This window comes from Anolis sagrei, chromosome 2, assembly GCF_037176765.1.
Source record: "Anolis sagrei isolate rAnoSag1 chromosome 2, rAnoSag1.mat, whole genome shotgun sequence".
NCBI lineage: Eukaryota > Metazoa > Chordata > Lepidosauria > Squamata > Dactyloidae > Anolis > Anolis sagrei.
In genome coordinates this window covers 260,241,644-260,267,202 of record NC_090022.1, presented here as the reverse complement: position 1 = coordinate 260,267,202, position 25,559 = coordinate 260,241,644, and the positions used below count along the sequence as shown (strand labels likewise).

The 25,559-nt window shown below is 38.1% G+C and overlaps 1 protein-coding gene across 1 annotated transcript in view; it reads left to right on the top strand.

Annotated features, from left to right (window-relative positions):
* The window catches only part of XRCC4 (X-ray repair cross complementing 4), a 110,520-nt gene extending 85,673 nt beyond the window's left edge, over positions 1-24,847 (top strand). The window contains exon 8 of the mRNA XM_060761733.2: positions 24,579-24,847. Within this exon, the coding sequence (XP_060617716.2) occupies positions 24,579-24,690 (112 nt within the window). The 3' untranslated portion in view covers positions 24,691-24,847. The remainder of the gene's footprint in view (positions 1-24,578) is intronic.
* The last annotated feature ends 712 nt before the right edge of the window (positions 24,848-25,559 follow it).

The window sequence follows — 25,559 nt, the reverse complement described above, 5'->3', positions numbered from 1 at the left end:
GCAACAATTCACATTCCAGTTATAAATCTTAATAAATAATGGTTCTATTGAATTAATGTAATATCTATTTTCCGACCCTCATTTTGCATCTCATCCTTTTCTCTAGCAGACATTCTTGACTTCTAACTGCACCCATCATTCTGTTTTTGCCTCTTCTACAGTCATTCCTTCCTTCACTTACAGGAAGAAACGTTATTTTGGGGAAAATGTTCCCAATTGCTGTAACTACTATTTCAGACTTTATTACAGCATGCTGAAAATTGGCATTTATTGAATGTATACTGGGGTGTAGTGATAGCACAGAAATTCCTACAAAATCTGTTACATCCAGGTTCCAGGGATGATCTTTGGATGTATTTGGAAGCATAGACTGAACAGGAACACAGGTCAGAATCTTTAATACTTCGGTGATATTGTCTGCATTATAATTCTATTTAAATTATACTAATTCTTTCTGATTTTGCATTTTTATGCCTAAATTAGCATAGGGGAATTCTTTACAAATGTATGTTCTCTTTCTGTTGATACTAATTATTTCTCTCTTCGGTGAACATAGGAAATAACACAGAATATAAAGTCTTGTCTATCAGCATGAATAGATTGTTAGGGTCTTATTGCAATACCTCCTAGGAAACTGGAAGCCTTGGCTTAAACTTCCATGCCTTATATATAAGATAAAAAGGTTTATAGCTGCATCTATTTAGTGACGTCATTATTTTAACCAGATTCTTTCAGTGCACAAAGAATGAAGCAAACGTTTTCTAATGGTGCATTAATGTTCATTTGTTGACTCTCGTCTCCCAGTAAGGTCAGCTCATTTCAAACAATATGTGTTTTTATTCACAGAAAGTGAAAAAAGTGATGATGTGAGGGAGTTATTAAATCTCTTCCCCCCCCCCCCATGCCATTATATCAATTGAATGGCAGCAATTTTGAAAGTATTTCCTTATGTTCTTTGATATTCAAATTGATCTTTACATCATATGTTATTAGGGACACCTGCTGCCACTTCTATACTTAAAGGTTTATTAGCGCATTGTAGCTCATTTTCCAAAATGTGTTATTATTGGCTTTGCAAAATCCCTCTGTATTAGATCTTGGCATTTGGCACATTTAATCAAGGAGCAAATCTTTCTTGAAATAATTCTGATGGGGCATAAATTAGGCAATTATAATGAATAGTGCTGTAAAACAATCCTGTTTCACATGTTCACTACCCTTTTTGTAGCTTCAAAAAGAAGTAAAATAGAACTGGCTTCACTATTAGAATCTTTTCTTCCATTGGCATTCTCCCAATTTCACCATTCAGACAATGGACTTTATTCTGTTTTTGTCCCACTAATATTAGACCCCTTAAAATAGGAGTCCAAATGATTTCACTGGGTAAATAGGACTCATGTTGGATTTAATCCAATAAAATAAAAATAGTATGTCTGAAGAATTTATAGTTAGTTGGCCCATAGTTTTAATCAAGTCAGAAGCTACCGACTCAAAGAAAATACAGCATTGTTGAAAAATCTTTCCCTAGTATGGTTTTGGTAGGAGATCATATGTGGGAGCAGTTGCATGAAGGTCAATCCTAATGCCTGACATTCCTCAATTGGATCTTAGAGAATGAATTTATGACTTAATGGTATCTGTTCTGTAGAAAAATTTCAGAATCAAGAGTTTATATATTTCCTCTCTCTTCACATTTTCCTTTAAAAGGAGAGCTGAGATCTGTCTGCCAAATTCTGTGTATTATTAGGCTTATCTGAATGTATTGAATTCAGTGAGCTTAGGTATGCTTGTCTCTGAATAGCGTTATAGAAACTTGTAGAGGTTCTCTGCAGTTGATGTCAGTGTGGGAATCATGCTGCTTATAAGCCACATATGCCACCATCCTCAGTTTGTGATCCCAGTCTTCCCAAAAGACTGTGGATGTCCCAATGCCATTTACATTTTGTTTTGGCTCAAAAACAGTCAACCACTATCCAGTAGCAGATTCTTTCCAAACATTCTGACCCACTCCCACTCAAGCCCCATAAAACCAGGAAGGGATTTGTGGTTGTTATTTTCAGTAACTGAATGGCATGATGTAGATTGCAACTGGGTTAAAAGTTAGTTCCCTCCTCATATGCCCACCCATGCTGTATATAATAAACATGTTAATTGACAAAAATGATTTCATTTGTTGTTGATTGTGATGTTGCTGTTATTTGGAATTGGGTGACTTGATTGTAAAGGAACTGGAATTCTGACTGAGAGCAGCTTTCATATCAGAGAATAAACAAATTCTCTTTCTCATTTGTATCTTTATCTCTTTAAAATATAGTTCCTAAAGATATTCAAAATTAAGGCATAGTTCCCTGAAGACAGTAGATATAACAATATATCAGACTAAGGCACGTGCCTTGTTCTTTAATATAATGGTACTCCAAGATAAATACGCTTCGCCAAAGAGGCACAAGGTATCTGCCAAATGCCAATTTCTCATAAAGCAGATTTCAGCTGTTTAAATATGCAATGTCTCTGCTATGGAAGTCAACTGCTTGCTATTTCCTGGGGTTTCCAACCCTTCAGAATCATAGTAATTAGTTGATCAATGGCGTATGCCTACAGGGTCACCATCCGCTTTTGACATGCTAGTGTTTCATTCTTCCTTCTCATTTTAGATGAGCTATAGAGTTATTAGCATAAATTTCCTATCCTAGAGTAAAGCTTTTATTCTGACAAAAATGACATAAAAGCCTTCTCCATTTTCCTTGTTACATTATAGTATGCAAATCACAGCTATGCCATTTAAATGTCACTTTTATATGTCTGCACCAAAAATTTTAAACAGAATAAAAGAAACACCCCACCCCAAAAGTAAAGGTGAAGAAATGTATTCAATAGTAAGACAAAATCTTCCATCGTAAATATTATAACTTATGAACAATACTAAAAAATATAGGAAAAACGTGATACAAAAAGTATAAATATGCAGGCATTGAACCTGCATAGAGAAGCTGCACATACCTGAGTGTGTTGGGATATGAATACAATTTATACAATACATATGATCAGAAAGTGTAATTAGTGAAAATTGGGTGTTTGCATTTGGATATAAAAGCAAATGTTGGGTTGCAATTGTAAGCATGAGACCAATATTTCACTTTTGCATATTATTCTTATTTGTCCATATATAAAGGAAGAAAACATACGTTTTCAATTATATATCCAATAGGAAGTTGTTCAGTTCACCCAGCTGGGATTGTATCTTCCCTATATGCTTTTCTTCTTCTAAATATATTTGTGTAAAAGAGACAATGTGTGTTGCGAGAGAGGGAGGGGGCAGAGTGAACCCAAAACATAGTGAAATCCCTTTCACACTCCTCAAAGAGCATTTTGAAGAGAGAGAAATGACCCCATGGCCAGCACTTTGCCCAACCTGCTCTAAGTTCACCTCCTGTGGTGTTAGGCTTTAAGTCTATAAATCCAGAAATTCTCCACTCAGTACAAAAAAAAAAGAAGAAGAAGAAGAAGAAGAAGAAGAAGAAGAAGAAGAAGAAGAAGAAGAACAACAACAACAACAACAACAACAACAACAACAAATACTCCAATTGAAATGCCTGGCTAGTGTTGTTCTAGCATCTTGGCTAGGATTGCAGACTGCTGATTCCTGAAGTCTGTATGCAGTTATGTGATTGTTTAGTCCAGGTGTTGCAAATGACATTCTGTATGCCTACATTTAATCACATAAATAAGATTGCCAGATTGGCAGGCCATGTGTTGTTTGATGTAATAGATCCTTCCAGTCATTGTGCCCCTAAGAGCGAAAGTCTGCTTAAAGAACTTCCAGGTGATGTAATGCTTTGGATCAGAAAGGTGCAATCCTGGATTTTTAACTGTTGCTTTTAGGACAACTTTTTCAGGACAATGTTCTGCTCATACTATATAGTTTAGTTCTATTAATTAATATAGGAAACATGATTTTGTGCGTAAAGAAATATACATGATTATTACTGGTTTTTGAGTTGCCTCATATTCTGTAGTATGCTGTCTACAGATTTGTTTTTACCCAAGGAATGTGGCCATTGAGTTCTTTGGTCTTTATCTCAAGAAAAAGATACGCTGCTTCTCTGCATCACTGCAAAAAAAAAGAAAAAAAGAAAAAAGACAGCTAAAATGTGGGACTGTGCATTAGATTTAATCAAATCTTGTGGAGAACTGGGCCACTTTGGAGAGATTTCTTGCTTTTTCAAGCCAAGATGAGAATTTTGACTTTCCTGAGACTTTGTGGGTGAGTCAAAGATTTAAAAAACCTCAAATCTTCAGTTATGTTTTTTTCAATAAAGATAATGGTATGGCGTGACATTTAAAAATTCTGGGTTTTCCTTATTTGTAGAAAAAAATATGTTATAATCAAATAAAATATGAACACAGCAGATAACTTTTAGAGCCAGAAATGCATGGGTCTCTCCTGGACTCTCTGGAATTCAGACTAATGAAGCCTGCTTCTTATAGGCCCTGTGGCTGAGTGTCTCTGAATACCAGTTGGTGAACATGAGCCAGTGAGCATGTCACATTAATGTTCTACATGTGGCTTCCCAAGTCCATCTGTATAGCCACTATCGAAATAAAAGGCCTTAAGTCTGATCCAGCCGTTCTTATATTCTTAATCATGTTTCTGAATTTATGTAGTGCTATCATGTTTTTGTATGCTGGTATAAAAATAAAACAGAAAAGAGCAATAGCTCATTGTGAGAAAACAAGCTTTGCATATAACATGTTTACACCTCAGTGTCTGGAATCTCCACATATAGCTGAGAAATGCTCTTTTCTCAAACACAGGGGAGCTGATAGCAGTCACCAAAGATAATAATGAATTAGATGCATGTATGTTGAATGGGCCTTAAGAAGCATTGCTAACAACAAGGCAGCAGGAGACGACGGGATCCCAGCTGAACTGTTTAAAATCTTAAAAGATGATGCTGTCAAGGTGATGCATGCCATTTGCCAGCAAATATGGAAAACACAAGAATGGCCATCAGACTGGAAAAAATCAACTTATATCCCCATACCAAAAAAGGGAAATGCGAAAGACTGCTCAAACTTTCGTACAGTGGCCCTTATTTCTCATGCCAGTAAGGTAATGCTCAAGATCCTGCAAGGAAGACTCCAGCAATACATGGAGCGAGAGTTGCCAGATGTTCAAGCTGGGTTTAGAAAAGGCAGAGGAACGAGAGACCAAATTGCCAATATCCGCTGGATAATGGAGAAAGGCAGGGAATTTCAGAAAAACATCTACTTCTGCTTCATTGACTATTCTAAAGCCTTTGACTGTGTGGATCATAATAAATTGTGGCAAGTTCTTGGTGGGATGGGCATCCCAAGCCACCTTGTCTCTCTCCTGAGGAATCTGTACAAGGACCAAGTAGCAACAGTAAGAACTTACCACGGAACAACAGGCTGGTTCAAGATTGGGAAAGGCGTACGGCAAGGCTGCATCCTCTCACCCAACCTTTTTAACTTGTATGCAGAACACATCATGCGATGTGCGGGGCTGGATGAATGCAAAGCTGGGGTGAAAATTGCTGGAAGAAACATTAACAACCTCAGATATGCAGATGACACCACTCTGATGGCCAAAAGCGAGGAGGAGCTGAGGAGCCTTCTAATCAAGGTGAAAGAAGAAAGCGCAAAAGCCGGGTTGCAGCTAAACGTCAAAAAACCAAGATTATGGCAACAAGAATGATTGACAACTGGAAAATAGAGGGAGAAACCGTGGAGGCCGTGACAGACTTTGTATTTCTAGGTGCAAAGATTACTGCAGATGCAGACTGTGGCCAGGAAATCAGGAGACGCTTACTTCTTGGGAGGAGAGCAATGTCCAATCTCGATAAAATAGTAAAGAGTAGAGACATCAGACTGGCAACAAAGATCCGCCTAGTCAAAGCCATGGTATTCCCTGTAGTCACCTACGGATGTGAGAGCTGGACCTTAGGGAAGGCTGAGCGAAGGAAGATCAATGCTTTTGAGCTTTGGTGTTGGAGGAAAGTTCTGAGAGTGCCTTGGACTGCGAGAAGATCCAACCAGTCCATCCTCCAGGAAATAAAGCCCGACTGCTCACTGGAGGGAAAGATACTAGAGACAAAGTTGAAGTACTTTGGCCACATCATGAGGAGACAGGAAAGCCTAGAGAAGACAATTATGCTGGGGAAAGTGGAAGGCAAAAGGAAGAGGGGCCGACCAAGGGCAAGATGGATGGATGGCATCCTTGAAGTGACTGGACTGACCTTGAGGGAGCTGGGGGTGGTAACGGCCGACAGGGAGCTCTGGCGTGGGCTGGTCCATGAGGTCACGAAGAGTCGGAGACGACTGAACGAATGAACAACAACAACATGTTCTAATTCTAACTAAAGCAAGTTCCTATCATTCTGGGCTTGGTCCAAAGATCCCATTCTTTTCATAGAAGGGCTGTTTTACACCTCATTCTACATTGCAAATAACTTTTTAAAAATCCATTGTTAACTTTCTACTCGCACACATTTGCCATATTGCTTTGACAAGCAGGAGCTGTTATAATACTATTCATTCTTCTGCAAACCCCTATATAAATGATTATTGGGCAGTGATATTGACTATTTTCTTTCCACTTAAAGCTCTTTGACTACATTAGCTTGTACAATGGGTATTCCTAGTTTTAGGTTTTAGCTTGCTTGCTTGCTTTGGCAATTTGTTTTGCCATCTTCTTTGATGTGTTGGACTCTGACCTTGGATCTATGGAGGTAGGTGGGAATTGTCCCCTGAGATGCATAAATATAAGCACCCTTTCCATCAACTCCATAGTTTGAAAGGAGACTGCTGTTATACCAAGACACTAATGTGGTGATGCCAAACTGAAAATAATTTTTCTACCTTTCTAAATGTAGAGTTGGAGCAGAGAAGGAAAGCTGATGGTTATCATTAACCCTCTACAACATTCAGGGCCAAATATCATTGTGTATATATATAGAGAGAGAGATTTCTGTCTTTCCAGTTAAAATCCCTTTGCAAAAGTGTCACGGGCAGCATAAGTGATTTCAAGATATTTTGACACTACAGTTTTGAATTCTTATATAATTCTTAACCTATCGAAATATTTATTTCGCTAAATGCAGGAATGCTGAATTGCTGTATGGGACTTTGTTTAAATTGTTGCTGTTCTTGAAAATATTATGCTCATGGAGGAGATTTTTTTTTTAAGAAGGAATGCTTCTCCAGCAAAAAATACAGTAATAAATGATTGTGCTCTGATCATTTTTGTTTCCTTGGGAGTTCATTCCCACCCCTTGTGAGATGACTAAGCAGTTGTATGGCCATGTAATTCATGTTGTTATAAAGCCTGTATTTATTTATGCCAGAATGAAACAACTGATCAGGCAACAGTCCCTGCACTTCATCTTCTTGCTGATTTTCATACTTTTGGGCATACTTTCTATAGAGAATGCTAGATATTCTAGCTCAGCTGATTGCCCATCATTAGGTTAGGTTAGAAAGGATCTTAGTAAAGGATATAGGAAAAAATAGAGCTAAAATGAGCAACATAAAACACCCATAAGGGCATCATTGGATGGTTTCTAGGTAACTGAACAGAAGTGGTTTGCAATAGACTAATTTTTCTTGGTGTGCTATTTCACAAGCCCAGGAGACATAAAATACAGTCAGGATGTGGGTTTGTTTGATTGTGTACTGGCTAGACTTCTGTTAGTACAGAAAAATATCCTGCTAGTTTAAGAGTTTTTGTTTAGTTTTTATTACATGAGACTTTTTGCCAATTCAAGTCAATGTAAAAGCTTTTAACTCAAAATACTTTTCTCCTCAGAAGATTACCTACTTCTCCTTTCTCCCAAATGAAGAGTTCTGTGCTCCTCAAAAACATGCTGCTCAGGAGCCCACTCATAAAATCTCAATATAATAAATATTTTAACCATTTTCACTTAAATTAATTCGAAGTTATTTAAGATGTCTTATCTTTTTAATTTCTTTAATGACTAGTTGGTTTGTGTTGTGGTTTAGATTACGTTAGCATTTGCTTATTGTGCACTGAAGAGATTAATATAAGAAAGCAACTAAATTACAAGACCAGTGGTTGTCGTTGCAAATACTTTGTTTGCAGAAACATAAAGAATCATATGAATATTCTAGGAATTGTCTTAATGCCCTAATGTTTTGTCCATTTGTATAGCAAACAGAATTTAGGAAATAGATGTTAAATCAAGTTTTTCATTTCCCACAGTACTATATTAAGAGAGGACTGATCCAGCAATTTTTATTTAGCCCTTGTCGTATAAATGAAGATTAGGCATAGTCTCCACATGTTAAATTTTGAATACCTTCTTGAAAAAGTGAAAAGTGACTTAGCTTTTGTGAACCCATGCTTTGAATGCCATTCCTCAAAGATTCATCTTTGCTGGGTGGAAAATAAGCAACTCTGAAAGTTACTTTGGGAATTTTAGCTATGCACAAATTTGTTAACTTGAATTTATGAAACAGGAACAGGCATCTAAGAAGCAATTGATCCACCTGTGTTCCTTGATTTAATCAGTTAGTTTGGTCCATTTTTCTTATCTTGATTTAATTTGTCTTCTTTGTCTTCTATTGATCTTCTTTTGTGCATGAGGACATTTAGACAACACTGAATGTCTTTCATTCAGTGAAGAAACAACAACAAAAAAACCATATCAGTGAGCTGTTAAATTAAACATATTCTCCAAAGACTTCTGCCTAGAAGCACAATCTGGAACAAAGGCCTTTTGTACTTTCTTTGACTTGCCATGTCACTTTACAGGTATGTTGTATAGATGATACTGACATTTGCCCTGGGATGTTGCACATGAACCAATTCAAGGTGATAATTGCTTAAATTACATTGCATAGCTGATACTTCTGTCTGGACAACCCTTTTTCCCATTTTAACCCCAGATTGATTCAGGAACTCCAGATCAGTGACTCCACACATAACAAAACTAAGCTGCTTCATTAGATTAGTCTACAAAACATGCACACACTTTATAGTACACATGAAAAAACAACTTTTTGTTGTTACAGAAATAAATGATTCAGGAGGGAAATCGAAGGGAGTAAAATTATGTATAACTAGTTAATGGGCCACCAATACAGCTGTTTCAAGTAACATAGACAAAAACCACACAAATTCTAACTAACTAAAAACAAATATGGAAAACAAAACATTGGCCCACCAGTTGGAAGTCCTCAAGATACATTTTAGTTCCTAAAATGCTGACACCAGGGACTGCGGTAACTACCAGACCACTGGATTAAATTCCCATGTGAGCAAAGTGATGCTCAAAACTTTACAACAAAGTGTTTATATATATGGAGCAAGACAACAAATGTCCAAGTTGGGTTCAGAAAAGGAAGACGATAATGGAGCATACTGAGGAATTTCTGAAAAGAAAACATTGTATGTTTAGAAAATTGGAAAAGATTGGAACACCTACCAAAGAAAGTCAAGGAAGGAAGTGCATAGACAAGTTTACAGTGGAACAGAAATACAGTTGAATATTAAGCAAACAAAATACAATGGATGAAGACAATGAAATAATTAATGTTTTCCATAATTTGACTCACTTAAAAATAAAGATACTATATATACTCAAATATAAGCCTTGTTTTTCGCCCCCCTTTTTATGCTGAAAAAGCCCCCCTCGGCTTATATTTATTATTTATTTATTTATTTGATGCACTTATTAACCGCCATTCTCAGCCCATAAGGGCGACTCATGGCGGTGTACAGTACACATAAAAGACAATTACAAAAAAGCTAGTTTCAACAACATATAAACTATACAACAATTACAGACTACACTAAAAATCCGCTTCGTCTCTTAGTGGAATCATAGCCAGTCTCATATTCCTTGTTCCATTCCAGTTCTCATTACCGTATTGTTTAGCACTTAATTAAATGCCCTCTCGAACAGCCATGTCTTAAGGCTTTTTCGAAAGGACATGAGGGAAGGCGCCTGTCTGATGTGTGCAGGGAGAGTGTTCCACAGCCGGGGGGCCACCACCGAGAAGGCCCTCTCCCTCGTCCCCGCCAGCCGTGCCTGTGAGGCAGGCGGGATCGAGAGAAGGGCCTCCCCAGACGATCTCAAGGTCCTCGTGGGCTCGTAGGCCAAGATGCGGTCGGAAAGGTATTTTGGGCCGGAACCATTTAGGGCTTTGTAGGCCAAAACCAGCACCTTGAATTGGGTCCGGTAGCAAATCGGCAGCCAGTGGAGCTGGGACAACAAGGGCGTTGTGTGCTCCCTGCCACCCGCTCCAGTTAGTAACATGGCTGCCGCGCGCTGAACCAGCTGAAGCTTCCGGTCCGTCTTCAAGGGCAGCCCCACGTAGAGAGCGTTGCAGTAGTCCAGGCGGGATGTGACAAGAGCGTGTACCACCGTGGCCAAGTCAGACTTCCCGAGATACGGGCGCAGCTGGCGCACGAGCCTGAGCTGTGCAAATGCTCCCCTGGTCACCGCTGAAACCTGGGGGTCCAGGCTCAACGATGAGTCCAGGGTCACACCCAAGCTGCGAACCTGCACCTTCAAGGGGAGTGCGACCCCGTCCAGCACAGGCTGTAACCCTATACCCCGTTCGGCCTTGCGACTGACCAGGAGTACCTCTGTCTTGTCTGGATTTAGTTTCAGTTTGTTCGCCCTCATCCAGACCGTTACAGCGGCCAGGCACCGGTTCAGGACCTCGACAGCCTCCTTAGTAGCAGGTGGGAAGGAGTGACAGAGTTGGACATCATCTGCGTACAGATGACACCGCACCCCGAAACTCCGGATGATCTCACCCAGCGGCTTCATGTAGATATTAAACAGCATGGGGGACAGTATGGAACCCTGTGGCACCCCACAAGTCAAAGGTTGTGGTGCGGAACAGGAGTCCCCCAATAACACCTTCTGGGTGCGGCCCTCCAGAAATGACTGGAGCCACTGCAAAACAGTGCCCCCAAGGCCCATTTCCGCAAGGCGCCCCAGAAGGATACCGTGGTCGACGGTATCGAAGGCCGCTGAGAGGTCCAGGAGCACCAACAGGGACACACTCCCCCTGTCAGATCATCCACTAAGGCGACCAAGACCGTCTCGGTACCATGCCCCGGTCTGAAACCAGACTGTGCCGGATCCAGATAATCCGTGTCTCTCAAGAATACCTGGAGTTGTGAGGCCACCACGCTTTCCATGACTTTGCCCAAGAAGGGGAGATTGGAAACAGGCCGAAAGTTGTCTAATTTAGTGGGGTCCAGTGATGGCTTCTTCAACAGCGGCTTTATGATAGCCTGTTTTAGGCTCGCTGGAATCTTGCCTTCCCGAAGGGAGGCATTCACCACCACTGTTACCCACTCAGCCAATCCCCCTCTGGCCTCCCTCAGAAGCCAGGATGGGCAGGGGTCTAGGATGGACGTGGTGGGCCTCATTCCTCCAAGTATCTTGTCCACATCCTCGGGTGAGGGTCCTGGCGGGAAGGCGTGAGGGTAAAAGAAGGACTACTTTCAGCCCCATGCCTTCCTGCCAGGACCCTCACCTCTCCGTACAGCAACCCAGCTCCCCTTCCTCTCCTCCTCTCTTGCGGAGCGTGCACCTTCCTCTTCTTTGCTCTTGACGCAGCACGCACCTTCCTGTCCTCCTCTCTTGGCGTCTTTCCCACTCTTTTTTATTCATATACACAAAGCATTTCCCCCAATATATATAGTTAAAATAAACCATTGTGAGTATTGGAAGTGTACTTAAGTACATTTACATTGAAGAAGGTTAAAATGATGATTTAATCATAGTTGGACAGTGTTATCTTAAATTACAGTTTTATGTTTATTAGTTTCACCATTCATTGCATCATTATAAAGAGCTACACACAGACTTTTACATTGGTCAAAAGAGCATCCTGCTGCTGGAATCCTTTTTCATCCCCTCATGCTCTCTTATGTGCATTTGTATTCAACTAAGCAGTCTGAATTTATCTGAAAACAGTTCAGATTTGTTTGGTAAAGTATATTTGGGGATTTTTTTTCTAACAATTACTATTCCTGTTAAAATATTTCACAGTGGATGGACTGTGGAGGACTGCTGGGAGTTGCAGTCCAAGAATAGGTAGAGAAGGAATGCAGTGCATGGTCAGATTGTCTCACGATCTGTGTTGTGTTTTTCTGATCTGTCCAGCATGTATATTTGTTAAGAATGTAGCTGCTTCTAGAACATGATTGCAAACACCTCCAGCCAGATACTTTTCATGACTAGAAAACCTAAGTAGGGTTCTCTGTCATAGATTTAGGAATACAGCTGTCTTCTATCTAGAAGAGACTGCATTAAACTATTGCTGTCTGCTGGCAACTTCATCTCAATTTATTTCCTTAAACCTCTTGTCTGCCACACACATTACTCCTTTTGTTGCTGTTTTGGCTACCTCTCGTGATTTGGGGAAGAGAATTGGAGCCAATTTCACCAGCCAATACTATTGATGGTATTTTTATGAAAGTTCCCCTGTGCCTCATATAATGGACTGATTGATTATACTTGGGACACATCTCTTCTTTGCTCCAGTGTGAAAAACAGTTTCCAGTGCATAGCTTAATACTATTTTAAAAGAGAAATTAGTATGCCTCTGTTTATTCCTCCAGTTTCCCTAATCCTACATATGATTGCATGATGAGAAATAAAATCTTCTTAAGAACTACATGGACAATTATCCTAAATGTATGTAATTCCTAAATATGAGAATCATTTGTTTACCATTGTGCTGCAGATTTGGCATATATTTAAGTATATGTAGACTTCATGGAGCAAAAGTAGAAACTAATGTGTACTGCCTTAATTCAGTGTCTTAAAAAGAAGCCTTATTCCTACATAATAGTCATCTGGTGGAGAAATACAAGGGTTATCCGGAAAGTAAGGTTACAAGATTTTTTTAAATTACAAAGAATGAATGTATTCTAATAAAACTTACAAAACTTAAAACTTACAAAAAAAAAAAAGATCTTGGAGTCCTCGTGGACAACAAGTTAAACATGAGCCAACAATGTGATGTGGCAGCAAAAAAAGCCAATGGGATTTTGGCCTGCATCAATAGGAGCATAGTGTCTAGATCTAAGGAAGTAATGCTACCCCTCTATTCTGCTTTGGTTAGACCACATCTGGAATACTGTGTCCAATTCTGGGCACCACAATTGAAGAGAGATATTGACAAGCTGGAATGTGTCCAGAGGAGGGCGACTAAAATGATCAAGGGTCTGGAGAAGAAGCCCTATGAGGAGCGGCTTAGGGAACTGGGCATGTTTAGCCTGAAGAAGAGAAGGCTGAGAGGAGATATGATAGCCATGTATAAATATGTGAGAGGAAGCCACAGGGAGGAGGGAGCAAGCTTGTTTTCTGCTTCCTTGGAGACTAGGACGCGGAACAATGGCTTCAAACTACAAGAGAGGAGATTCCATCTGAACATTAGGAAGAACTTCCTGACTGTGAGAGCCGTTCAGCAGTGGAACTCTCTGCCCCGGAGTGTGGTGGAGGCTCCTTCTTTGGAAGCTTTTAAGCAGAGGCTGGATGGTCATTTGTCAGGGGTGATTTGAATGCAATATTCCTGCTTCTTGGCAGGGGGTTGGACTGGATGGCCCATGAGGTCTCTTCCAACTCTTTGATTCTATGATTCTATGATTCTATGATTGTAGCATAGTTATTACAGTATTTTTCCACATAATCACAATTCAGTTCAATACATTTTGTCATCCGTGGAATGAGGTTTTGATGACTGTTTCATAGAAGTTTCCCTCCACCTTTTTTCAGCCAGTTTGTCACTTCAATTTTCACCTTGTCATAATCAAAAAAGTGTTTTCCACCCAGATGTTCCTTCAATTTAGATTGGAGTCACTGGGTGCGAAATCAGGGCTGTGAGAGTGTTAGATTAAAACATCCCAACCAAATGAAGTCAACAATTCTTGTGTTGCATGAGTAATGTGCAGACATGCATTGTCATGAAGGAGACAGGCCCCCGCCGTCAACATCCCATGACGTTTGTTTTGGATGGCTCTGGGAAGGTTCTTCATGGTCTCACAATATATTCCATATTCATTTTGTCACATACTGTCTTGACATTACATCCTCTCCATAAACTGAAATGATTTTGCGATTAATTGCAGGGGCATTCATGTACTTAGCATTTAGGTAGTGTATTACAGTGCGAACTTCACTCTTGGAGGGAAACTGATAAAGGACACTCATCTCTAACCCTCACCAGAATGCCAGTTGATGAGCTATTGATGACCAGCACTGCTCATTTTCTTCTGCTGGCTTCCGGCTACACTGCAGTGATACCAACATCCTCTGCGAAAATCCCCCGTGAGAGCTATGTGCCTTGTAACCTTATTTTCCAGATAACCCTCGTACATTATATTTGCATCTCCAGCTGCTTTTAGCAAAAACAATGAACATAATACCATGTCTTATCCTGTGTACAGTTTCCAAAGTTACTACTTTTTTTGATAAGCCTGTCAACCCCCTGATGTTCTGTGACAATAGAAACCATGACTTCGGTCAAGTTCATTTCTAGATACTTTATGGTCCTGAAATAGAATAGAGGATTTTCTGTCTTATGGCGCTGCTGCTGCTGTTGATGAATTTATGTCTTCCTGATCACCTCCCTCTGATAATCTTTTTATAAGCTAGCATTTTATTTGGATGAAGGAAATATACTACTGAATTTTCTTACTTACTTTCTGTTAGCTGCAGAATTTGCTCCATTGAGTACACTTTTCTTAAAATCTAGCTCATGGTTATAAATTTAATAAAAAGTTAGTGTGTGAAAAAAAATCACATGATCATAATGATCTGGGGAAGCCAGCATTCTTATTGATTGTGGAATCTGTTGTCTTTAATGTCAAGGTAGCTTTCATGCTTTTATTTTGGTGTATGGAATATAATTTAAAATTGGAGATTGTAATGTAGCCTGCCATGTCGACTATTGCCAGCTCCATTCCCCTTGTCAATAAACAAATTTATTATGTGCACAGCCGGCCAACCAGTGTAGTGTCAAGATACATCCATGGGTAAACTTTGGCCCGCCAGGTGGACTTGAACTCCCACAATTCCTAGCAGCCAGTAACCTGGCTGGGATTTCTGGGAGTTGAAGTCCAAAACACCTGGAGGTCAAAGTTTGCCCATGCTTGCTTTATATCCTGGGCAGATGCGATGCTGAAGTGCTGGGTGTTTTCCCTACAAGGATTCACCTGTTCATCAGGCTTTGCTAAGCAATGTGTTTGGGAAGAGTCCAGTAGTTCTCATGCGAGCTGAGACAGAGCACCAGTGGTATGTAGACGTGCCATGTCAAATTACACACATACGATGTTTAAGTGATCATGGTTATAGATTTAACATTATGACTTCTATGAGAAACTGAGTGACATGGTCAAAGTGATCCTAGAAACCTAGTGCTTTCACATATCATGTGTAAATTATAAATGCCAGTATAACTTTTACAAAAGTAACTATATTTTGTTGACTTCACAATTTAATTACCCTTGGATTCATTGCACAGAAAAATAATCAATATAAAACTTTTTTAAATGCTTAGTGAGTACATTTTGCTTGTTTAACCCTTTTCCCATTAATTAAAGTCTCTTTGGATTTATTTATTTTGCTCCACAGAAGATTACTTCAGTGTGTAAACTGGATAACATGTTTTCACATCTTACATTTCATATCTTGCATGTATATTAAAAGCAGGTTTTATAATGTAAATACTGACACATGCCTAGTTAATGAAAGTCAGCAGATGAAAGCATTTCATGCAATTGTAAATCATAAACATGTGATGGCTATTTATTCTTCACAAGAGGAAAGTAAAGGTCTTAAGTGAAAGATTGATGTTTGAGAAATTTCATCCATTTGCTTTTCCCTGTGTTGGGGGAAAGACAGAAAGAAAATAATTGCTTGAAATCAGCATGCATTTTCAGATAGGAGACACTGTTACTAATAAGACAAGAGTGATGCTACCCTTAATGCTTCATCTGTGGAACACTTGGGCTTATTTCTGCATGAATTGCATCTGGTCTACATGATGCTGTGACTTATTTATTTAGATTTCCATTGATATAATGACCTTCATGAGAAGAAGGTGTGAAAGCTGCATAGAATAAACCACAGAGATCATCATGAAAACAATTAATTTCATCAATCACAGCTTTAGCTAACAAGTAAGGCTGTCTTTTCTTCTATTTTCTTACTAGGATCCTAAACACTCCCATTCACGTTTCAGTCTCATATCAATACAGGTTCAGTTTTCATCTCTTTATTCTTCTCATAAATTAGCATTGTCTCATAATCTGTAGAATTAGCCATGTCACTGATTGGTGCAATGCTGCAAGCATGTTAATAAAAATACTTCATTTATGTTGTATTGGGGGTTTATATCAAATATTTAAAGAGTATAATACCATAGAGTAGGTAGCTTTTGATAGTACTTGTGTTTGGTGGCATGTAATTTGTAGAAATTGACAGATTAAATACTAGTGTGATCAGCCAAATAAAACCAGAAGGAGAGGAGAGTTTCATAGCTTGTTTGGAATTGAAGGTAAGTATAAGGCAAGGGCTTTTTTTTCAGATGATAATAGGTTTGACCAGTTTTCCCTACACAGAAGTAATGATTCTGCATCTTCATGATGAGCTATGAAAAACTGACAGGTATGTGACTCTCACAAGAAGTCACTTAAAACATTTCCGATTCAAACATTACTTTTTCAGCTGGACGTTGTTCGCTCTATCAAGAGAGAATTAAATCTGTAGCAGGAGGAGCACGAGTGAGTCTTATTAGATGGTTTATTCAGTAATAGAAGTTTCACCGGTCTAGTTACAATTCACAAAGCACTCTTCTGTCAGTTCTGTCTTGTTTACAGGCAGGAAACCTCTGTCCAAGTAAAATAATTTACTCTTTGAAAGTTTATGAAGAATTCATGGCAGCATTCTTGACAGAAAAATACATACTTTTCTGGTACAAAAACTTCATATTGAAGCACTCATTCTCTCAGATGATAATGACCTACCTTACTGACATTGTGAACAATTCGGCTAAATTTCATGCATCGGTTATTGATTGCTATCAACCTTATGTGCATGAAACCATTTTGACTGCCATTTTATATGCCTAATAGTAAGTCAAAGTAAGATCAGTGGACCTTTTTAAAAAATCGACGTATAAAAGATTGTGCATTTAAAAATCATAAATACCAATCAACCAAAATTGATTATATGTATATCTTGACCTTCTGCAAAAAATATTCTCAAAGGAGCTTATCAATCATATTTTGACAATTCTCTGCCCTTAGACATACAATCTAAATAAGTCAATAGGAAAACAGAATCTCCTTTCTCCTTCATAAACCAGAGCAATGGCAGTTGGAATATGGAGGGAGAACTTGTCAGCAGTAAGGAGGCCAATTGAGGTTCTCTTGGACTTCTTCTACACTGCTATATAATCAAGATTATCAATGCAGATAATCCACATTATGTACTTTGGACTAGATTATATGAGTCTATGCTGCCATATAATCCACTTCAAAGCAGATAATCTGGATTTATATGACAGTGTAAAAAGGGCCTCAGTCTGGGAGCATCTACCAAGGAGGCTCTCTCCTGAATACTCACTAACTGTGATATTTGTTAATATTTTATTTGCTTACTTTATTTTTATCCTGCCTTTCTCCCAGTGTAGGAATTCAAGGCAGCTAACAATAAAAAAAATTCCAATTAAAACAATATGAATACATTAAAATAGAAATACAAATGTTAAAAAAATAATTACACCATGTATGTCATTAAAATTATTAAATCCCAGTCAAACCATCACCAGAAGGCCACTCCATATCGGTCCATAAGTGCCCAATGGCAGAGGAATGTTTTTACTTGCTTATGAAAGGCAAGCAGGGGTGAGGCCATTTTGGTGCCTCTAGGAAGAGAGTTCCAGAGTCTGAGAGCAGCCACCAAAAGAGCCCTTTGTCTTGTTTCCATCAAATGATCTCGAGTGAGTGGTGGGACAGAGAGATCATCTCCTGATGATTGTAATGTTCATAAAGACAAATGTTCATAAAGAGAAACACTGCTCTTGAAATGACCTGTACCCAAGTCATAGAGGGCATTATATGTCAAAATCAGTACTGAATTGTGCCTGGAAAGGTATTAGCAGTCAATGGAGCTTAATAGGGAGAGATGATCTTTCAGATACTCTGGTCCGAAGGTTGTTTCTAAGCCCTGAGAGAGTAAGGTCTTGAACATTCCCTATGAACCAGCAGGAAATGTTATGGTAACTTACCAGCAGCAGGTAAGGAAAAATATAAAGGAAATGAGGTGATGTCTGTGCCCAAAACACTTGTCTTTGTGAGCCAGCAAAGTGAACAGTCTATTTTAAAAGTCAGCAAAGGTATTTCTTGATGGCTTGTCTCCTACATATATTTAATAAGATATTCACAATTAATTTTGCTAATATTCCTAATTAACGCTGTTCAAGGGGCTATTATAATTGAGTTTTCTCAAGCTTCTGTAGTTTTTCTATAATGGGAAGAATTATAGAACATCATCATATAGCTATAAATATAACCAGAAACTAAGTAGAAAAGTCAATCTTGCTCTGTTACTGGATAGTTTATAATGTCCTGGGTTTGTAAAAGCTCTTGTCTAAACAGCTAGGCAAACCAAATAGTTGTGCTGTGTATACTTTTGTGGTTATGACTAAGTAATTGGATCCTTTTTTTCTCCCTATAGAGACAGTGGCTGCAAAAGTATTTCTCAGTCAAGTTGTGTGGTCGAGTTTCTTTATGCAGGAATGAGCTTAAGTGTAAATGAACCACAGGAATGTATGTCTCTTGTTAACACATCAGGCCTAGAGATATTTTTATGGTGTACATATTTAATTCTCAAAGCCTGAGTGTGTTGATAAGCGAGAAGAAAGTGTTGTAAGTATTATAACTATATATAGAAGCCTACATATCACTATGTTAATTCACTTAATATAATAATGGGACACGCATAATTCTGCTCAAGTAATAGGACTTTCCCTTCCATTCTTGTAACCTGTAATTTCCCAAAATCTCCTTTGAAGAGACATCCAAACCTTTGGCTTAAATTTAGTGAAATACAGGAAAGGGGGAGCCATTCAAATGGCAGATAGACACCATAGAATATTGCCTTATAAAATCCAAACAGAATAATCTCCAGGACACTCTTTAGTTATCATAACATTGAGTAGAGTAAGGCAGCTAAATGCTGGATTGATTTAAAACTTAAGGCATGAAAATGAGTATCGTCTAGTTATTCTTCAGTCTTCTTTTTTCATTCTTTATGTTCTCTATAGCATGTAATTGCAATATGCACACAATTAAGTTGAATTCTACTCAATATAGGAAAATTTGGACCAGTAAAAACTTGGCAGTAAATTTTTGTGTAACTGAGCTTTTAAAAAATTGCAAACTATATCCAAGGGTATTATAGTGAATTCATTTTAACCCTTACTCCAATATTAATTGAACAATTGAACAAAAATAAATCTAAAAGCATTGTGAAGTCTTCAGTCTGGAATTTGCATGCGCCCTTTGGTGAATTAGTGCCTTCAGATCTTGTTTATGGGAAAATTCCAGATGCCCACTATACTTACAATGCAGGTGTAGTTTTGATTAGTAGATAAGTACTGCTGAATCCCTTTCTGAATTTTAAATTCCCCACATACTCTCCACAAGTAGCTGTATAAGGACTGTAATTAAACTAACTGTTACTTCCCTCTGGCATCTCACCCATGCCTTCTCCCCAGACCATTACCTATCATTAAAGAGCCCTGGCTCCTGCTCCTGTATGAGTCTTATGGCTACATGAGAGGAAGAAGAGGGCAGACATCCAGTATTCACTCTCGTCATTGTTCCTCGGTTTTTGTAAGCTTTGATTTCCATGGCATATTGAGAAATACAGATGACTTTATTGCTTCATAAGTTAAACCAGAATTTCTCAAACTGTGCTCCTCTAGATGTTTTGGACTTCAGCTCCCACAATTCTTAACAGCTGGTAAACTGGCTCAGATTTCTGGGAGCTGAAGTCAAAAACACCTGGAGAAGCACAGTTTGAGAAACACTGAGTTAAACAATAACTTTATAAGGACCATTTTACTAGTCTTAATAAGTATGTGATCCAAGTGTATTTTTTAAATTCCATGTAGGCTGTATTTCTTGGCAGGATTTTTCCCCAAACCAGTATGAGAAAGTCTGAGAAATGTTTAAAATATGGATTTTTAAAAGTATATTTTAAAATATGTTTAATGTAGATTTATTTTTACCTTAGATTTGGTCCAAGACCGCTCAGAGTAGAATGTTAGCATTTGACTACAATAGTCTCTCAGTTAACTGTCATCATGGAGATTGGTAGATTGGTAAATGTAGTTCTTGGTTGCTTGAGAGTTGCTATTTAAAATACCCCATACTATCCCATAAACTCTGTATTGACTTGATATTAGTATTGAAATGTAGTAATTGAAAACAAAGTGAGACAAATATTGAAATGCAGTAATTGAAAACGAAGTGAGACAAATAATGACAGACTTAATGTAACACAGTTTTTCTGTATTATAAAAACAGCTTTGTGAATGAGGGTGGTGTTACAATACTCAATGCTATAGCACTGTAATACAGTGGTGTATTCTACATCTGTGTTTCTGTGTGAAATGCCGTATACGATATATGGCAATTTTAGTGTACAGATGCTCCAAACCTACAATGATCCTGTAGGTATAGTAAGAAAGAAAGCAATCCTGCTTGAATATAATTTTTACACACATCGCAATTGTAACAGGAGAGGAGGCTCATGTGATAAGCGTCTTAGATCATGTACACAGATTAAAGGAATGTTCCATTATGAACATTCCTTTAATATGAATAGCATTGTGTATGCCCATCTGAATTGGCATACATAATGCTATTCTGCACAGTAAAAGGAGATAAAGGTACTCTGGAAACACAACATGGAATATAAACTTTCAATGTATGAGACCAGGAATTTATTCCTCATGGGAAATTGTCCATTTCTCTTCATATACAAAAAGAGATATGGTTAACTGAGAATAAATGAAACAGAGTAAAGGACATAACCAAGTCCAAGTACTTTTCCAAGGTAGTTGTTAGAATTTCTAAGAAAGTGTTTCGTAATACATGGACTATGTTTCAAATCCCACACAGGGGATTTGAGAACAAGACTCCAATAAATGTGTCAGCATAGACTTTGATATGATAGACTATGCCAGCATGATGAAATCCGAATAGTCCACATGTATTTAGATCTTATTTAATTGGCATGGCGAAAACCAAGTATTCCACATATATTGAGATCTTATTTAATCTCTTGTCAACCTTTGCCTCTAGAAAAAAATGCTATTAAGAAAAAGACAAAGCATCTATACACATCTTATTAATCGTAGCATATAGCATGTCTTTTTTTTTTCCAGGAATGTCAAAAAGTAGATAGTTGCAGGTTTTATTTAAAAAGAGTTGACTCTTCTGTAGCAATTATGAACTTTGTCTGAAGACAGGAGTATTTAAGTTGCTTTAACTGTCAGATCACTTCATTCCTATCACCGTTACTTATCCTATCACCTACTCCTATTATCCCATCACACTGAATACATTGCTCAGTCTATTGAGATGTCTCACATCTGCTTCTTGAGTTTTGTAGGGCTCATTTTCAGCTGAGAAAACAAATACCTAGCAGTGTTGTTACTGCCTTTCAAATCACAGCCCAGCAATTTGGGTACTTTTGGCAAAGACCTCAGACAGAGTTGATTTTTTTTTCCTATCTGAAGGTGACAAAGAATGGATGTCTGAGGATACAGGTCAGACACAGCCCTTGAGTGTGACAGCAACTTTACTGTCTCTCCAACAGTATTGACCTCTGGCAAGCCAATGGGAATTCACACAGTCTGAGGATTCTGAACTCTGGTAACATTTAACATGTACTTCAGTAGAATATCAGATAACAACATTTTCTGAAAAGAAAGTCTTTATTATTGTCTAGAGTACACTAAACGTTTTGGAAGAAAAGCAGCAGATTTTTAATAGTATTGGCTCAGGTATAGCAGGAACCTATGCTAAAATAGAATGGTGCTGAAGTATAGTGGGCCTTTCCCTAATGTGGAGAGTATCCCATGTGAAGTGGAGTTTCCATATGTATGGATGCTGTCATTGAGGTGTAATTCATTTGCCCATGTGATGTCTACTTCCTGCCCACCAGTGTATGATTTGTTCTCCCTACCCACCCAAAAGATATACTTCCTGGGAATAAAAAATACTGTTTTCTACGTTTAAGGAGCTCATTATAAATATTTTTTTATTCTTTATTAAACACGAGAAAGAGTTCTGGATTAAACAAAATATGTTTTAGTGTACGTTCTCCTCAAAACATGCCTTTTGTACTTTGACTAACTTAGGCAGAGTGCTTAACTTAACATGTTGGAATTTCCCATCGCCAAATATCCTGGGCAGATACTCGAGTCTACAAGAATATAGCAATATAGTAAATTATCTTAAATTGAGAACAATCCTAAAATCACATTCATTATAATCTCTCTTATAAAATACCTTGCAAAACAAAGCAAAATTAAAAACATTACATTTGTTGAGGTAGAAGGCAGTAGGAAAAAAGGAAGGCTACATTTGAGATGAATAGACTCAATCAGGGAAGCCACAGTTCTGAGTCTGAAAGTCCTGAGAAGGGCTGTTGATGACAGGGTGACTTGGAGTTCTCTTACTCATAGGATCACCATAAGTGAAAGCTGGCTTGACAGCAGTTAACATTGAACAACTATAGCTTACATTGCTAGCAGAGCTCTGAATTTGAGAAACTCTGGTTTTAGCTCTCTTTTTGAGGTGTTATATAGGATTTTGTTATCACAAACATTTCTAGAAAGACTTACAAAGCTGTGACTTCCATGCCTTGAAAACCACCAAAATTATTATTATTACTAATGCTGTTTCTTTGTATCACACAAGGCAAGATTTGAATATGTGCAGTCCAGATGTTTCTTTGAGGCTTGTTTAATAGGACCTTGGCTCTATGCCATGTCTGGCAGGTTCCTGCTTAGTGACACTCTGTGATTTTGCTGACTAAGGGCAGACAACTTTCTCTCTGTAATGTCTGGATTTTTTTTGGGGGGGGGGGGTTGAAAAATTAATCTTTCATAAGTTGTTTACAACAAATAAAGTCAACAAATAATTTGTTTTCCAACAAATAAAGTCTGTGATGCCTTTTTTATCCCGTTGTGTATCCTTCAACGATTCACTTGTATTTTTGTTTGGGGGACAACATCAAGTGTGCCTAGTACCCAGTACTTTTGCTCAATACATGTGCTTGAACAATATTTTACTTAGGTGCCAATTGAAAGGCTCCCACAGTATTTCCTATTTGATTGGGGATTCTGCTATCTATGATTCATTCTGCCATCTATTCCTCTATCTTCCTAATTATGATTTGAGAAGAATTTTCAGCTGATCTCTCATTTAGAAACTTATACTGGGCGAAAGGGGCTAAGTTGGAGGTCTTTCATTGGTCTTCCTACTAATTATAACATGGCATGCCTTTCAGTTGATATCTTTAAATATAATACTCCCCTCCCCTGCCTCATGCAGAAACTGAGGTCTAATGTGCAATTCAAACATGTTAATGTATTTGTCTTAGGGACCACATTGCCCCTGAGACCAAACCAGTAGCCCGTATGAGATCAAAAAAGTTGGCCCTTCCAGAATTTGTAGCCAATTTCCATCCATTTGAGGGAATTTGGGGTTAGGCGTTTCAAAACGCAAAGCATTACAAAATGAGGGGTTTTATCTCATTATTTAAAATGTGAGTTTTGAAGGCATCAGGAACTGGAAGAGATTATTGACATAGGCTTTAAAAAAATAACCCTCAAATGTTAGCATGTATAGAATTCCAAGAAACCAAGTGCTTTATCCCATAATGTCAAAATATTAGATGCAAGCTGTAAATAACATAAAAATAACCAGAAAAAATCCATCCAACTTTTTGTTATGTGTGTGCATTATTCTTTGTAGTAGCATCATGGATGTGATTGTCAATAGTTTGTCAATAGATTGTCAACTGGGATTTGGGTGGGGGAATAATTTGATGAAAAAGTAACCATTGAGCTTTTTGTTACCTGAATAATTTCATTGGTAGTTTTGCCACAGACAAGAAATATAACTTGCAAAACATACTTTCTGTCCTACAAGTGAATGTAATATGTTCATTGTGTTGTCGAAGGCTTACATGGCCAGAATCACTGGATTGCTGTAAATTTTCTGGGCTGTATGGCCATGTTCCAGAAGCATTCTCCTAGCGTTTCACCTACATCTATGGCAGGCATCCTCAGAGGTTGTGAGGTCTCTTGGAAACTAGGCAAGTGAGGTTTATATATCTGTGGAATGTCCAGGGTGGAAGAAAGAACTCTTGTCTGTTTGAGGCAAATAATCTGTTATTAGACTACTAAAATATATACTTGCCTTTTTGTGTCTGTATCTAGTCTTGTTTTAAATAACTAAATTATCTGCTTTAAATTTGTAGAGTTGATTCTTCAAAACCAAAATCGTCAAACAAGCAAGTATCTTCAAAAGGAATGGCTACACAGGCAGAAAAAAATGGTGGCGATCCTGAAGACCTCTTTGATGATGTCTGATCATCCAGAAGATTATGATTTCACTACAAGTTATTAAGCTACAATTAATTATTTGTCTAGTCAAAGAAAGCATTTCACTAAAGCGGGTATTTGTACATTAAGATAACATTAAACAATGGTTTATCTTTTTCTAATAAAGTTGTGTTTGATCCCCCTAGTGGTCAATATTTTTTACTCAAGACATTAAAACAGTTGATCTGCCTACGGTTGATTTGTGTGAGAGAATCTAATCTTCCCTCAGGGTTAGGAAGTAAAATTAACCAGACCACCAAGGTGGCAGCAATAAAGCTATGACAGGGATGAAAGTCTGCAGTCCGTTCCTTCAGGCAGAAAGGTGTCTTATGACCTATAAAACACTTACATGGGTAGCAATAGGATATTTCTCAAGTTCAGTATTCTCCAATCCTCTATCAATCAATTATATTAGAGGCCAACAGATTAACTCTTTAAAAATTCCATATATTTCTAATGGGGATAAATAAACTTTAGTAGTTTTATTCCCCCCCCCCCCCACATGTTATTTCCATGCCCCTTATGAAGAACTTTGAAAATTTTGGTGAGCTCTTAGAAAAAGTAAATGAAATGGCATTCTCAGTTTGCCCTAGCTGCATTCAGTAGTACAGGGACCTTGTTCTGTAGTTGCTAAAATATAAGAGGAGGTGAAGAAGGGGAAACCTTAACTCGTTGCCATACACAGGCTCAATACAGATATATTCAATGGCAGACTTTGAAAGTCTGCACAATCAACTGTCTCTGCCTGAATCTCATATATTTTCTTTCCCATTTATTAAATTTGGAAGTTTTTATTATAAAATAAATGAAAATGGTCACCTTTTGATTCCCTTTACTGCATTGCTAGAGTCCTCTTT